This window comes from Desmodus rotundus, chromosome 6 (assembly GCF_022682495.2).
Source record: "Desmodus rotundus isolate HL8 chromosome 6, HLdesRot8A.1, whole genome shotgun sequence".
Classification (NCBI taxonomy): Eukaryota; Metazoa; Chordata; class Mammalia; order Chiroptera; family Phyllostomidae; genus Desmodus; species Desmodus rotundus.
Window position 1 is genome coordinate 826,685 of NC_071392.1, and position 16,433 is coordinate 843,117.

The 16,433-nt window shown below is 64.6% G+C and overlaps 1 protein-coding gene across 7 annotated transcripts in view; it reads right to left on the reverse strand.

The window, feature by feature from the left end:
- Window positions 1–606: 606 nt before the first annotated feature.
- Window positions 607–16,433, reverse strand: part of TNS3 (tensin 3) — a 106,434-nt gene continuing 90,607 nt past the window's right edge. For all 7 annotated transcript variants that reach the window (XM_053926993.2, XM_053926990.2, XM_053926991.2 and 4 more), the window contains 11 exons: window positions 15,488–15,635; window positions 14,729–15,372; window positions 14,069–14,155; window positions 11,820–11,951; window positions 11,289–11,384; window positions 10,736–10,813; window positions 9,907–9,987; window positions 4,121–4,289; window positions 3,840–3,908; window positions 3,723–3,749; window positions 607–2,675 (listed from right to left, as the gene is read on the reverse strand). In XM_053926993.2, the coding sequence (XP_053782968.1) occupies window positions 2,531–2,675; window positions 3,723–3,749; window positions 3,840–3,908; window positions 4,121–4,289; window positions 9,907–9,987; window positions 10,736–10,813; window positions 11,289–11,384; window positions 11,820–11,951; window positions 14,069–14,155; window positions 14,729–15,372; window positions 15,488–15,635 (1,676 nt within the window). In that variant the 3' untranslated portion in view covers window positions 607–2,530. The remainder of the gene's footprint in view (window positions 2,676–3,722; window positions 3,750–3,839; window positions 3,909–4,120; window positions 4,290–9,906; window positions 9,988–10,735; window positions 10,814–11,288; window positions 11,385–11,819; window positions 11,952–14,068; window positions 14,156–14,728; window positions 15,373–15,487; window positions 15,636–16,433) is intronic.

The following is a 16,433-nucleotide window of genomic DNA, read 5'->3' on the forward strand; positions in this document are numbered from 1 at the left end:
GAGGGACGGTCCCACGGACGGTGTGCCGGGCAGAGACGCAGGGCCATGAGGAGGACACGGGTGGTGTCCACCAGGAAAGAAATACTGTAAAACCAAAATGAGGGGCACCTGTGAAGAGCCAACTCTGCCCTGTGTCCCAGCCCGTCTCCCAGAGTGTCACGCTCTGCAGGTGAGCGCCGGCCACCTGCTGTCACCGCCAAGTTCGTGCCAGCAGCTAAGCCCTAAACTGCGGGAGCTGCCAATGCGCTCACGACGACAGAAGCCAGCTCCAGGCTCTGCGGAGGCTGTGGCTGTGTGTGGTTGTCATCTGCACCCTGGGGGACCCGTGTGGGCCTGTCCCAGCCCAGGTGGCAGGAGGTGCTGGGAGACGCCCCGGGCTGGCAGCACTGGGCCGCTTGGACCTGAACTGTAGCTCATGGCATGGACTTGGCACCCAGGTGGCAGCCAACTGACGCCTGCCTCATTATCCCCATGAACACTGCCTTGCCAGGACCCAGGCCGCCTGACTTGGTGGTTGACACAGCGGGCTCCCCAGACAGACGCTCACACACACGCACACTTGTGCACACCCTCAGGCCTTACAGCCACAGAAGCAGATGCCTCTCGGAGGGTTACGAAGGTTAATACTTTATTATACTCTGAACAGAGATGGCGTTGGAGGAGCAGACAGTGACTATACAAAGGGCTTACAGAACCTTCATTTACACACTGGCTGTGCTCCTTACAACGGACCAGAAGCGGAAATGCCCGCTAGCAGTTATGGCAGATCAGGGGACGCGGGCTGTCTTTGACACTGAGGACATGGAGAGGCTCACAGGTGAGCACTGGAGGGACCCAGCGTAGGGTAGTGAGGGACCCTGGCTGTGACGCTTATGGCACACTTCTGGTGAGCACCCAGGGTGCCTGGGGGAAGGGTCTACCCCTGCGTGGAGCCGGGTGGGTGGTGGGGCTCACCCACAGCCTGGCGCCAAGGTCACGGGCATGTGGTCCCGTGTAATGCATGTGTAACACACAAAGAGCCCCGTCATACTAGCTTGTCAGAGCCAGGTGCTGGCTTCCTCAGGAGCCGTCTGCTTGGAGCAAACCTCCGGGGCCCTCGGCCACTGGGAGGACACGCTGTTGCCAGATGCCCGGCTTCTTGGCATCCAGGATGCGACTGCACGGGAGACCCAGGTCTCCGGGTCCTGGAGTCGTGCGTCTCAGCCCCACGCCCGCCTCCCTCTGCCTGAGAGATGAGGGGCCTGGCCTGCCTCTCTGGGTCAGACGTGGGTGTGAGCCACCTCGAGATGAAGCGTCTCCTGGGGACAGCACCAACCCGGTCCCCTCCCAGATTCTGACAGCGACAAGCCTCCACAGGGAGTAGGACGCGGGATGAGGAGATGCCGGCTGTGTGAGGGGCAAGGTCCGCCTTGGAGGACGCGACAGACGCTCGGCACAGAAAGGAGGCACTTGCAATCGGAACTGAGTGGCAAGCCCCCGCCCCTCCCAGTCCTGGCTCCTCGCCCCACACCCTAACCCACTGCACACGGAGTCCGCCCCACCGCAGCCTGCGGGCCATCACTGCCGACTCGGGGACAGAGGAGCTGGCGCTCGGGGTCTGAAGTGGAGAACCAGAGTTCAGGGTGAGCCACGGGCTGCCCCCACCTGTGACCACGGACAGGGCAGGTGACGGGCCACAGCCCTGCCACAGGTGTGCCAGCGCATGCAGTGTGGACTGTGGCTGAGGCGAGGTGGGGCCCAAGTCCCTGTGAGACTGAGATGCCCTCCGCCCGGCTCAGGGAGCCTGAAGCCCACGGGACCCTCCAGGAGCCCACAGGTGTGGACATGACAGACCAGAGGGGAGCTCCTGGAGCTCAGCGTGTCCCACCCTTCCAGAACCTTCCACTCTAGAAAGGATGTCACCTGAAGCCTGGAAATGACACCCCGATGGTCACCACACACAGGAGCCAGTCCGCAGTGTCACCCTCTCTCCTGGTGCCTTCGACATGCGGGGGGCAGTGGCTGCTGTGCTGAGACACCACACAGGCCGCAGTGACAAGTGTGATCACAAGTGACTTGGCAAAGAAACTACAAAGTACGTGGAAATGGCATTTTACTCCCGTTTTTGCCCTTTCTCCTCGCAGATGGTGCACCTTCGGATCCAACGGGACTGGAGGCTGGAGCCGTCGCCAGGCTGGCTGGGGCTCTCGGTCACAGCAGCCCCTGTCCTCACAGCTCATCCTGTCGTCCCCTTGTCCACGCCCCGCAGTCCGGGAAGGACCTGCACTAAGCCGCATCACACGTGCGTCCCTGTCCTGGGAGGCACACAGGACCCCGCGGTTCCTTGTGTGGTCCTGGGTGTGGAGCTGGGTGGGCCACCCAGTGCCCAACCAGAAAGGGCCGACCTGCAGACGGACCCGGTGCCGTCTGTCTCAGGAAAGGCGCAGGGCGTGGCGTGGTGCTCAGGAAGCTGAAGGAGCCGGAAGGTCAGAGCCACCGCAGGGACACGGTGGGGCCGCCCAGCCCTCTGGCATCTCCAGCTGCGAGGGGCTCAGATCTTCTTGGAGGAGCCAATCATGACCTTCGACACAAAGTTGACGATGGCGCTGGCGGGCTGCTCGGGGTCGTGCTCTGCGAACAGGTGGCACACGTTGTCCGAGGCGCTGCCCTGCTTCCGGGCCACGAACCCGAAGGCTCTGCAAAGACAGGTGGTCATAGCGTCCTGGCCCGTCTATCGAGGCCGTGAAGGCCAGAGCTCCGCTTCCTGATGCCGCCTCTGCCCCCTCCTCTGAGACCGTCGGGGCCCAGCGCCACGCGGACGGACACCTGCCCCCCTTCACAGGCAGGACCCTGTGCGTGAGCACGAGAGGTGGGGCGGTGGGGCCCTAGGGCTGGGCCCAAACCGCAGCACCGCCCCATGCCTGGTGCCGCCCTGCAGAAGCCCGTGGGGTGGGGTCCTGAGCCCCACCCCTGAGTCCTCAGGGAGTCGCAGCCCACGGGAGCTCAGGCCATGCGGGTGCCATCTCCCCATCGGCGGCTCCTGCGATCGAGAGGGATGCACTGCCACCCAGACATCACCCCCCACCCCCCATGGGGCCAGGTCCCTCCTTGGGGCTCACAGCCCATTGCCCTGCGTGCCGCCCGGAAGGCAGGAGGCAGCAGGCGCGGGGACTTCTCGGAAGAACCACAGCCATGGTCTGAGCAGGCGTCTGGGAGCCCAGGCCCAGGACAACGCCGCCATTGTCTGAGCCCCAGCCCCGGCGGAGGCTCCCTTCTCCCCCTCAGCGACGTGAAGGGGCTTTTTGTTGGAGTTTAGCGGCCCCCACACCACGGGAGGGAGCGGCCCAGGGCACTCGAGTCACCGATGGGGTCACACATTCCACGCGGTGGGGGCGCAGCCAGTTCTGCAGCCGAGCATGGGGCTCGGGAGGCCTCTGAGCCCTTTGTGAGAGCCCCAGACAAGGGGCTGTGAAGCGGGAGCCCTGGGAGAGGACACTGACCAGACATCGCCGAGGTCAACTGCAGGTGATGGGGCCGTCCCCCTGTGGGCGCGCACTCCCCCACCAGGGAAGGGCGGGAAATCCTGTCCCTCCGTGCTGACCCTGAGCGCCACCTCTCCCGGGGCCCGCGCCCGGCCCCACCCCCCAGTGCAGACCCAGCCCACTGGCTTCGCTGAGTCACTTCCTCAGGAGGACCCCTTGGGAGGGGGACAGGGACAGTGTGGGGTCGCGCTGGCAGCTCACCTGGAGCCCACGCCGTCCGCAACCCACCTGGCAAATTCAAGAGAATGGACATCAGGTTAGTTTCTTTAGGGACTGAGCAGGCGGGGCCGCACGCGAGCCGGGCCACGCAGTCCTTACTTCCTGCCCTGCGGGTCCAGCGCGCAGAAGATGACGCTGCTCACGGGGTAGTGCCTCCGGAAGAAGAGCCTGTGGGGACATGGGGGGTGACGATGGCGTGCGGGCGGTCCCCGCAAGGACGCCTCCTGGAGGCTTGCAGACCGGCGGGGCGTGCGCTCTGCGTGGCGGCAGACGCGAGAGGCCGGTGGCGGGCGTCCTGGGAGAGGTGGCGCGCGGACAGAAAAGCCACACGGGAACCGCCCGCCGCTGCCCAGACGGGGGCCCACACCAGCCGCACTCACTTCCTCTGGTTGTCCGTCAGGGTGATGCCCTGGGCCGACACCTTGAAGTGCACGACCGTGGACAGGGGCGGCGGCTGCTGGGCCAGGGTGAGGCTCAGGGCCTTCTGGATGGCCTGGTGGCCGGTGAGGGACTCCATCTCCACGGAGCTCAGGTACCACACGTTGCAGGCTGCGGGGCGGGGGGCGGGTGTCAGCATGTCTGCGGGATGCACAGCGGCCGCCGGCCCGTGCCAGGCGCATCGACACAAGCGCTCCTCGCCCGATTCCAAGGGTGGGGAGTGAGTGGCCCAGGTCGATGTGGACAACGGACCGGCCACCGGGCCACGGGGAGGCTCCCATGGTACCTTCTGTGCCCCGTGTCCTATGGGAGGCTGGGGCACCCCCTCAGCGTCACTGTGATCTGGGTGGGACAAGAGACCCCCCTCCACCAGGTGGAGGAAGGGGCACGCGGCCTGGACCTCAAATCACGGCCCCACCGCGGGCTCTGAGCCAGGTGGATGTCTGGGAGCAGCTGAGACTCGGGGCCGGTGGCCGCCCAGGGCCCCTGCCGGCAGGCCGGTGACACCGGTGCTTTCATGGAGCCGGGAGTCCACCAGGGCACGGCTCTCCCTGACCACTCGCCATGTTTATTGGATCAGAAGAGCCGACCGCACACGCTCAGTGATCTAGAGGTGTTGCTTTTGAGAAGGGACAAGGGACACACCCGTGACACGGAGGTGAAGACGTCAGCCACGTCACGTTACAGTGGGAAAAGCTGGCAACAAGTCATGTCCCGAACGGGAAGAGCGATTAAATCCCCCCACGGAGCACTGAGCCAACAGCCAGCGGTCACCACGGAAACCGCAGCCGTGTGGGAACCACGCACAGTCAGTGGGCAACGCAGGGTAAGACCCGTCTGTGCGGGGCTTCGAACCGGGAAATAAAAGGCACGTGTGCGCATGCGTGCGGACAGGCGCTGGACTGCCGCCTGGGAAGTGTAAGGCCGTTCGCTGTCATGAGGGTGAATGTCTGAGTTCTATTCCACGGTGGCTGCTGGGGCGGCCGCCGGGCAGTCATGGGAGGGAAGCGAAGGAAGCTCTGGTCTGATGTGTGGGGCCAACAAGGACCCATGGAGCTGGCACCACGTGAATCGGGTGCGCGTTGGCAGCCACAGGTGGCCAGGCCGGCATCCCGGCTTCCGGGTGGCGTCGCCGAGACCTCTGATGAACAGCCGGAGGCTGCGTCTGGGGCCCGCTCCCCACGGGGTGCGCCATGTCGGGCCGCCCCGAGCAGAGAGGTGCTGTCCCCAGCAAGGCCTGGGCAGCTCTGCGGAGCTCACTCCTCCCCCACAGCGCAGAGCCGGGCCTGGCCCAGACGCACCGCCCCCCTGGGGTGCTGTCATCCAAGGGGGGCTGAGGCCCGTGTGACACCACGCAGACAGCGCCATCGCCCCAGCATGGGGCGCTCTGTTCGGACGAAAGCGACCCGACCACATGGAGTGCGGTCCATGCTCTCCCGCCAGCCCCACCCTCGGACTGGGGGGTCGTGAGGCAGCAACACAGAATTCAAAGAAGAAAATAATTCGGGAGGGTGGCCTCCCAGCAGGTCCAAGGTCCTGAGACGCCAGAGACAAGCTGGATGGACAGCCGGCCCCAGGGAGCCAGGCCGCACGTCGCACCGACCGCTTCTCAGCCCTGACGGCGCGCCCCACGGCCTGCTCCAAAGCCACGGTGACGTCATCACTCAAATGAGGGGCCGTCATTTGGGGTCCACATGTGGCTGGTAGGCCCACGACTGAGTCATTGTCCCTTTCTCTCCTGCATCTTCCTTTTTTAGCTTGAAGAACGTGTATTACTTCATACGGAAAACACACTTTACAGTCGGCTAAACCACAACCCTGAGCCCCGCGGGCAGTCGGCCAGAAGTCTGGGGAGAGGCCTCTTTGCAGGGCTGTGCCGCATCCCGCCGCCTCAGCGACAGCCCCTTCAAGAACCGAGGCTGCCGACGCCAAAAGGAGGGCTTGGGGGTCGGCGCAGACCCACACCCGGGGCCCAACGAAAGGGGCCACACCGGGGAGACTCAGAAGTAGTGCGGCCTCATGCTCCAGGCTGCCCCGCCCCGCCCATCTTCCTGACTCAGCCCCGACCTCACCACGAGGAAACGGCCCGGCAGAACCCCGAGGACCGGCGCAGACCCAGGAGCTGGGGGTTCTGAGTGAATCGGGACAACGGAGGAGTTTAGTTTAAGAATATCCCCCTCAGTCTCCTATGGGGGCCTCCAGTCTCCTTTGGGGCTGGGCGGCCGGGGAGTGAGGCCACCGGCTCTGTGCCTGTGGGGGAGCTTGGGGACAACGTTAGGCTCCTCTGTTGAAACAGGAATGAGCCGGCGAGCCCAGCATGCCAAGGTCGCGGGGCTGAGCGCGTGCCTCTGCTGAGGGCGACGGGCCGGGGCCGCGACGGGCCGGGGCCTCAACGTCCTGCTGCAGGGGGTGGCGGCCCCGCGGTTCCGGCCCCAGTCCTGTGTCCTGATTCGCTTGTTTGTCTTGTCAGCCACGACAGCATCTAGACAGTCTCACGCCCCAGGTGTGTTTTACAGCAGAGAGATTCTAAGGGGACGCGAGCGGCACAGAGTCATAATGTGACCTCCCCTGTGATCACCCAGCTCAGGTGGCTAAGTCAGACCCCCGGCTCTGACTGAAGTCTTTTCCCTTGAGAGGCCCGCCTTGCAGAGAAATGAAACATTTGGAGTTATTAATAATATGTGCCTTATATTATACAAAAAGATGATGAAGTGACTCGAAAATGGTAAACCAGAATAGAACAAGAAACGTTAGTACCCAAACACAAAGCCTTCGAGGAGCCCTGTGGCCCAGGGGCCACCGACTAGAGGCCGGGGCAGTGAGCTTGTCCCTGGCCTGGGGACCAGCCCTCCCAAGGGGGCTGCGCAGGGGAAAGCTGGCGTTTTCCATGAAGGCAGAGTGGCAGGAATGCAACGGCAGCTTCTGTGGCCACGGTCTCCGTCCACGTCCTGGTCGCCTGGTCCTGCTGACGCTGTGCGGGGGGAGAGCGCATCACCACCCACTCCCGGACGGACACAGGTCTCCCGTGAAAGCGCAGTGCGCACAGCCACCTCTCCAGAAGGCGGGGCCACTCCCTGCCTCACGCCGCCTTGGCTGGCGGGAGCCTTCGCAGGGGTGCTCCGTCTGGGCAGCAGGGACCTGTGTTGTGCTGAGGTCCACAGAGCTGAGTGACCGGCCAGAGGTCAAAACCCTGAGGCAGGGCCTGGCCTGGAAGCCAGTGCCGACACCACCACAGGCCCCAGCACCCCTGGGCGAACTCCTTGGCTCTGCCCTGGCCACGAGGAGCTGACCCTTTTGAGGGAAGGCTGACCGGAGACGAGCGCACAGAAGGGGCCGCTCCAGCCCGGTCCTGTCCCCCTTTTGGCCCCCACCTCCGCCACACCCGACGGCGAATGTTGACACCTGTGCAAGAGACTCCCAAAGGGGACTCAGGGCTTCCGAGCTGTCCCCACCTGCTGCGTCCCTCGTAAACTGGGCCACGGGGCCAGCATCTGATGCTACCAAGCGACCAGACCTGACCCTGAGCAGCGGTCACAGCAAGGACACGGGCTGCATGCACAGAAGTCCGCTGCTCCTACACACCAGCGGAGACCACAGCACGCACACTAGCGCCCCCACACCCAGGGGTAAATCCAAGAGCACACGCAGGAGACCTGTGTGGGAGAAATGGCAAAACCGACAAAACCACCAAAGGCCAAACAAGTGGAGAGAGACTCCATGTGGCCCCGGTGCCGGCCCTTCCCACCGACCTGCGGTCAGCCCACGCGATCCCAGCGCAGCTGCAGCGGGTTATCGGGCAGGGAGTGACCAGCAGGTCCTGAGTTTAGGAGGAGCCAGAAGACCCAGGATGGCTGCACGGCATCGAAGGAGAGGAACGGGGAGGAGGGCCGACCCCACGGGACTCTCAGACTTACAGAAGCAGGTCAGTGCGGCGTTGGTGAGAGAGGAGGCACAGGGGTCGGGGGAGGGGACAGGGAGCCCAGAACTGGACCCCCGAGAATACAGACAGTAGGCTGGTCTCCGACAAAGGGGCAGAGATGGTCTTTTCAACATGGTGCCGGAGCCACCGGTGCCCACATGCAGAAAATACGTCTCGACACAGACCTCACCCCCTCTCAAAAATCGACTCAAAATGGATTGCAGACCTAAGTACAAAATGCAGAACTCTAAAACTCCTCGAAGACGACACGGCAGAAAACCCAGATGACCTTGGGCTTAGCGATAGCTTCTTAGATAACACCACCCAAGCCCCGACCCAAAAAGAAAGAATTGGTGAACTGGTCGCATTAAAGTGGGAAATTCCTGCTCTGCAAGAGACACCGTCCAGAGAAAGAAGACAAGCCACAGACCAGGAGAAAGTATGTGCAAAAGACACACGCGATAGAGGACTTTTATCAGAAATACACAAAGAACTCTTAAAACTGAACAGTAAGAAAACAAACCACCCAATTTTTTAAAAAGACGACTTCAGACCTTACAGACGCCTCACCAAGGAAGATGTAAAGGTGGCGAACAAGCCCGTGAAAAGATGCTCCACCCCAGATGTTGTCGGGAAAGCACACACCCCAACAACAAGGAGACCCCCCCAGAGCACAGCGCAGAACGGCCACAGTCCGACGGCCCGACTGCGTGCGACGCAGGAGGACGCAGCCGGCAGGGCTCTCCCTCCCCGCTGGCCGGGGGCAGACGGCGCGGCCACGTCCGAAGGCGGCCGGAGGCTTCTTACAGAATCAAGCATGCTCGCGCCCTGAGGCCCAGCAGCCACGCTCCTCGGCACTCGCCCCGTCGAGCTGAAAGCTGAGGTCCACGCAAAACCCTACGGGGTGTTCGCAGCCGCTCTGGCCGCAGCTGCCAAACCGTGGAGGCGACCGAGACGCCCTGTGGTAGGTGACGGGTAAAGAAACTGCGGTCAGGGCAGATGTGGGGTGTTACTTAGCCCTGGAAAAAACGGGCTGTGAACCAGGACACGGAGGGACACTGAATGAGGCTTACGACGTAAAAGAAGCCCGTCGGAAAGGCCACGCACAGCGGGATCCCTACCCCACGCCGCTCTGGGAAGGCCGCACAGTGGACGGCAGTGCGGTCAGTGTTTGCTGGGGCTGAGGGAGGGACCACTGCCGACACCGCGACGGGGGTCCCTGTTACTCCACATCTGTCCCAACCCTGAGAATGCACACCTCCAGGAGGGACCCCAACAGAAACCGCGGGCCCTGGGTGACCGTGACGCGCCAGCGCAGGTTTGTGGACTGTGTCAAACGTCCCACCTGGGGGGGTGTTGGTGGGAGGGGGTGGGGAGTCTGTGCATCTGGGGCCGGGACACACAGGGGAACTCGATGATTTCTGCTCAGTTCTGCTGGGAACCTGAAACTGCTCTAAAAATAAAGACCGTCAGTAACAGTAAGCGCCCGGAGAGCCGGCACGCGGATGGGGGCACACTGACCAGAGGGCTCACGGGGTCACGCCTCGTGACCACTCACACCGCCGCCGCCGGGGCCTGTCCCCCCATCCCGTCTCTGTCCGACCCCCAAACCGGACACCGGACTCGGCACATCCCGCTGAACTTGTTCCTGTCTGTGTCGGAGGGGCATCTGCACCCTGAGGCACGGCCCTCCCACCAGCCACACACGCAGGGCGTCTCCAAACACACAGAAGGAAAGGCCGGGGGGTGGGGTGCGACCCGACCCCGCCGCTGCCCGCGACCAGGGCGAGGACCTGAGCCGGGACTGACCTGCCCCCTGCTTCAGCAGCTCGGCCGCGGAGTTGGCCGCCGTCTGGGGAGAGCTGTCCGCTGCTGCTTCCTCCAGCGGATCTGCAGGAAGGAACAAGGGAGCAGGAGGCTGAGTGCGGGTCGCCGGGGAGGACAGCGGGAACCGCTTTGCAGAGCCGGGAGTTGGCTCAGCAACGAGGGTCCAGCCCAGAGACGCGCCCACCCCTTTCTGAGCCAGAGCTGGGAGGACCGGGCCAGCCAACATCCTCTGGACCTCTGTGTGAACCCAGGTGACGTGATGGACGGGAGGCGAGCGACGCTGACCGGGACTTGGACGACGTGTCCTTCTGGGACAGAAGGCCCTGGGACACACGGGGGGCAGGGGCTCCCGACACACTGCCCCGTCACGCGGTGGGTGTGTTCACTGGCCATTTTCTGCTGTGGGTGTTCTCAGGCCACCCTGAAGGCAGAGGGGAGGCTCAGGCAGCACCTGAGCTCAGCAACGTCAGCACTTCGCCAACTGCGCAGAATCACCAAGACAAGCGTCGGGGACCCTGAGGGCCTCTTGGTGCTGGCACCTGATTTGTTTGGGCTACAGGACCCCTCGCAAAGCCCAGGGTGGGACAGTGTGATCAAGGATGTGGGTGCAGCGAGGCCACCTCTCTGGTCCCTGACTCGGGCCCACTGGGCAGCACCCTCCCGGCTTCACCCGCAGAGAACAGGGAGGACGTGCCTCCTGGCCCGGCTGTCCCCACCGAGCCTTTACGGAGCTGACCCTGAGTGCCCGACACGCCACAGGGGAGGGGAGACCCTCTGAGAGCCAAGGTGGCCCGGGGACCTGGCTTCATACCTCTGTCGGGAATGAGCAGCTTGCAGGGCAAGGCCAAGGGCGTGATGGAATGCTGGCACACCAAGGCTGTCAGGCTCCCTGCGGAATGCGAGCGCAGACAAAGGTTAGCAGGGCCCCGCAGATGGTGTCGCTCGGCAGGCCGGCCAGCTGGGGGCCGCGCCAAGGAAGAGCCAGTTCTCCCAGCAGCTGACACGCTGCACCGTCAAGGGACTGTGTGCAAAACCTCAGCCAAGCTGGGGAAGGTTGGGGATGGGGCCATGACGGCCCCCAGTACACGTGTGTCATTACCGCTCTGTGTGAGTGATGCTGACAGCGGCGCCACCCAGGCCTTGCCAGGGGCCTCCCGCAGCGTGGGGCGCCGCACTCACCGCCCCACCCGCCCGCCTGCCTGCGCAGGGGCCCAGCACTGCTTTTCAGGAGGATTTCGTGTCCGGATTGCATGAGCTCAGGGCAGATCAGGGCAGAGGCACGTCAGACATGGGGACTGAAGGACACGGCTGGCGTGAAGCTCACGGGTGTGCGGGCCCCATCCTCGGGCCCCGCAGCCACTCACCGAAGTAGGGCTCGTTGGAGCAGCCTTTCAGCCGCACGCCCTTCGAGGTGCACTCGATCAGGAAGTGCCGGACCAGCTCGTTGGCCAGATCTCCCGCTGTGGTTGGACAGTTAACGGAAAGAAAAAGAATTTTTAAAAACCGAGCACGAGGGAGGATGGGAGTGAGGGTGGCAGTCGGTGCAAGGAGAGGCTGCTCGGTGATGGAGGCGACCGTGCCCGTGCCCATGCACGCAGCGAGCCCTTCATTCGAGACAAGAGGGACACGGGCGGCCAGCGCAGGGCACGGTCGCCGTGGGGCCGGAGGGGAACCAGCACGCCTGGCGGCACTGTCCCCACCCGGACAGCGAGAGGGTTGCCCAAAGCAGCAAGGGCAGGACACTTCTGCAGAGTCCACCCTCCGGAATGAGGGTGGTGCCAGTGACGCGCAGCGGCAGAGTGAGCCCCACGAACACCCGTGAGTGCTGCTCTGGGCAGGGCAGGCACAGAACCGAGAGGCATGGGGCGCGTGAGAGGGCGGCCCTGGGCACCCACCTTTCTTGTTCAGCTGCAGGACGGAAGGCGGGGGGGTGGCCACCTTCATGGCCAGGCCATAGGCGCCTCGGAAGGAGTGGCTGTCTCGGACGATGAACGCCCCGGGCTCCTTGTCCTTCAGCATGGCGATGGCTGGGGGGGCAGAGAGGCGTGAGGGCCTGCTGGGGGCACGCGTGTTCCCACACAAGCCAATAAAGTGCCCGCCTCCTTTGCACACTGGGCCAGTTGTGACACAGGTGGCGGAGCTTCAAGTCACAAAAAGAAGGCCCATTCTCGGGCCCAGGGCTTCAGGGCCGCCCAGGGAAGGCTGGTCTCCCCTTGAGAGCCTGTCCCGAGAAGCTGGGCGGCCCGGGAGTGAGGCCGCCAGCTCCGTGCCCATGGGGGCACTTGGGGACAACGTCAGACTCCTCGTGTTGAATGAGCCAGTGAGCCCAGCCTGCTGAGGTCACGGGACTGAGCGTGTGCCTGTGCCAAGGGCGACGGGCTGGGGCCTCAGTGTCCTGCTGCAGGGGGTGGGGGACAGAGCCGTCCTCGGCCCCCCTCTTCCCATCGCCTCTGGGGATGGTGGGACAGGCCAAGTCCTCAGGGACTGCAGCTGGGGCAGCTGTGTCCGGTTCTGCTCGACTGCAGCCTGTCCCCTTAGAAGCTCCCCGGGGGACACCGGCCGTCCCCTCAGTGACAGGGGACAGGTGTTGCTCCAAGGGAGACTCAGCATTTTCTCTCCCGTGTCTTCCTGAAATGTCACTGACGCTTTGACTCGGAAGGCACATCCCCACAGTTAGGTCACATCCAAGCCCAAGCCCACAGGCAGCGCCCTGCCGCACGGTGACACAGGCACGAAGAGGTGACGTGGGCACGCCTGCGGGACATGTGTCTCTGTGGCCTCGTCCTCACAAAGGAACCTCTCTGCTGTGCGCTAGGATGGCAGACGGCGGGGGCTCCCCCAGGCACCGGCTCCCCCACCCACGGCATCCCCATCCTAGTCAGTCACCTGCCTGCGGCCACCCATGCCCACTTCCCACGAGCCATCCCGGCAGAGGAGGGGCAGTCTGGCCGGCCCAGCCCCCGGTCTACAAGCTGCCCTGGTGGAAGACGGGGTCCACACGGAAGTGTCTAGAACACGGTGCTTGACTAGCATGAGTCAGAGCCCGTGCTGCTGGTGGAGGGCCGAGGCTGCCACCCCAGCCGTGGGGGTCCTCCCACCCGGGACAGGGAGGGGTGGGCCTGGAGCCCGGATGTGCAGTGCTCGCTCAGCCACAAAGGCCGATTCAGGGGGTGAGAAGTCCCAGGGCCTCGGACCACCCCCGTATTAAGTGACAACAGTGCCATTGAGCCCGTGGGGGAAAGCACATTCTTGCCGTGTTTATCACCGACTTAGCCGAACACAAGGATTCCAGTGAGGAAGCTGGCAGAGCTGTTTGTGGCCACCTGCCTCCGTGCGCAAGCATTTCTGGGAAACCCCGAGTTTGAGACCGAGGCACAGAGGGGCCTGGCATGGCCTGGGGGCCTCGGTGGCTGGGGTACCTACCCTCACCAAGCTAAGCCGTGACACCCCCTTCTCAGCCGCCACCGGAAAGCCCCTAAGAAACTTAATTTCTGGTGCCTTAGCTGCGCCTCCGAGGCTCTTGGCCAGTCACACGCCACCCTCTGAGTGACACCCGGGACAGACAGCCCCCACGTGGCTGAGTCACAGCCTCTCCCAGAAGAGCGGCCCCGTGAGTCGGGCCAGCAGGCTGTGGGGACCATTGAGGGAATGACTACTCATCAGCCCGGGGGGACCCCGTCTCAGCTCCTTTGTGGACGCCTCGTTTGCTCACGTTCCCGTAAAAAGTGACCGGTGACTGAGCTGGTCGAAGTCACGGGTGACTTCACTTCCCCAGGTGCCTGAGGCCGCCCCAGATATGGGTGGCACAGGTGGGAGCTGGCCAGGCCCTCAACGCAGGTGTGCGCCCAAAGCGACACTGGGGGACGCTGTCCTTCCTCCTGACCCCCGGCCCCGACTGCTGGGGAGCGTCTCCTGCCACGGCCTGCAGTCGTCACTGGTCAGGCCTCGAGCTGGGCTGGTGGAAGTCTCTGGAAACCATGCCCTGCATGCTGGAAGAAGCACGGCGGTGCCCGTTCCCTGGCAGCTCCTCCCGAGGACCCAGCTTCGGACGCAGCGCTCCTAGATGTCTAACAGGGCGCAGGCCTGCTCCGAGTGCTCCGTCCCGGGCACGCCCCCACGGCCCCCGGCCCCACCTGCCACGCACCTTGCTCTCGGGAGATGTCCGCCTTGTACCAGAACTTGGAGGTGTCCTGCACGAAACTCACCGACATGTGCTTGTCGCCTGGGTCACCTGCCGACCGGAATGCGAGCCACGGCTGTGAGGGGTGCTGTTTACCACGGGCTCACTGCCCAGGGGACTGAGGGTCGGAGGCCCCCGGGGCGCGGACGGGTGTCTGGGGAAGGGTGCTCTTTGGCGGGGGGCGGGGGGCAGGAGACAGAGCAGTGTAGCACCCAGAGGGATGTCTCTGCGGACATCCTGGAGCCGTGGCCTCAGCCAGCACAGGGCGAGGCCGCGCTTCACAGTGCGGGGACCTTCCTCTTGTAAATGGTTCATGATTAAGTTTCAAATGAAGTCATTTAATTCAAAAGACAAAGGTATTTCTGGAGGGCACTGGTTCCCAGTGGACGGAGGAACACCTGCGTTTTGGTGGTCGGGGTGCAGCCCATGTGGACAGATGCAGAAACCGAGGGGGCAGAAGAGCCGGGTCGGCGCCCCGGCCCAGGAGGTGGGCAAAGCCTGAGTCGCTCGGACGAGTCTCTGAGGTGCGCCACAGTAGAGGCTGTGCTGGCTCCCAGGCCCTGTGTGACCCCGGGGGTCCCTCCCGAGGGGACACAGGGGCCCCCCACGGGGAGATGCACGTACCCAGAGAAAGGGCTGTGGCCTCAGGCGGCCGGGAGAAGTCCGGGAGTACGTTCGGGAAGGGGATGCTCACGGTGCTCCCACTGCGGGGGCTGGAGAAGCCGCTGGAGGAGGGCGAGGCGGAGCCGCAGGAGCGGTCCCCCTCGGACGCCCGCTTCTTCTCGGGGAGGGGCGGCTGCCCAGGGAGGGGCGGGCCTGGGCCCTGCAGGACGGGGCTGTGGTGGCCGCTGTGCCCAGGCGACACCGTGAGAAAGCTGTGGGGCAGGAAGCCATTGTCGACAGCCACTGCGGCTGCCCTCGGGGTGCCGAGGGGCTGGGGCGCTCCCTGGGAGCTGGCCAGTGGGGCCCCTGGGTCCTCCCCAGGGGGCAGGCCAGTTCCCACGGAGCTTCCCACAGGAGCTCTGCTGAAGCCCAGGAAGGCCTGGCTGCCTGGGGGGCACAGAGCTTCTGGGGGCTCCGCCAGTGACAGCGAGTGGCTATGCAGAGAGGCCTGGAGGTCGGCAGGCAGGAGACGCGGCCGCCCGGGGCCAGGGCTGTCCTGGAACTCTCCGGTGCTGAGGAGGCTTCCTGAGGGCCGGCTGCTCCCCAGTGGGGCCATTGTGGGTTTGGGGCTGGTGTCTGCCCACTGGAGCTCAGCAGACAGGGGGCTGTTAGGGAGACAAACCAGTCAGAGCAGACCCAAGGCAGCACGGGAGTAAAACACAGCCCGGGCCACGGGCACCCCGCTCCCAGGGCCACGGCCAGGAACAGGCCCCTACCAACCTGTCCCTCTTGGAGCCGGGGCTGCTGCTGGTGCTGGCGCAGGAGGACACGAAGGCCCGCGGGAAGGGTGGTGCCGAGGGCCTGGGTCCCACGGGGCTCTCTGACATCCCCACGGAGTGACTGAGGACCTCGGGGCAGCCTCGGGGCTCTGCAGCAAGACACGAGAGCAGAGGGACCCGGTCACTCCCTCGTCTGAGAGGAACGGTGTCACTTCCTGCTGCTGAAGCAGGTGCCCGGTCCCACCAGGTGCAGGCCACCTGCTGTACGCGCCACGCTCGGGTTCCTGATGTTGTTGCCCCATCGGCAGCTCCCAACACGGAAGCGTGAGCTCCTGTCCTCTCTGTGCAAGCCGGGGAAGGCCTGCGACCCCGGAGGGGGCACGGTGCCACCCCCCGAAGACCAGTTCACCCTGAGTGACTGGCTCCGTGTTGACGACCGGGATGCTCATCACTCTGGCAGCTGTGGGCGCCGGCTGGGAGGGCACGTAGCCCCCACGTGCCTGTGGTGCTCACCTGGCTCACACCTGAGGCCCGCCCCGTGCTTCCCAGGAACACCTGCCACCTCCAGGTGGCCCTGCCCACTGGCGCGGGGGATGAGAGCGTGGGCCTGGGACACCTGCCGGTGTGACGCCCGGCCCCCATGCTCCACGGAATCCACACGCTCCCCCGACGAGAGGCCCCTCTGCCCTGGCCCAGCGACTGCGTGGGTTCTGGGTGTTTTGCAGTCTGCCTTTTTTTTTTTTTTAAGTAAGCTTTGAGAACGGACAGACCCACCACAGTCAGGCGCATACCATGGGGGGTGGTTCTGCTGTAAACCACGGGCAGACCCACCAGTGGTAGAGGCAGGACATCGAGGAAACTCCACGTCCCTCGGGGCCTCGGTCCCGGGCCAGGGATGGCGCGGCGGAACATGCGGCCATTGCTCCCCAGCCACAGACTGTGCCTCT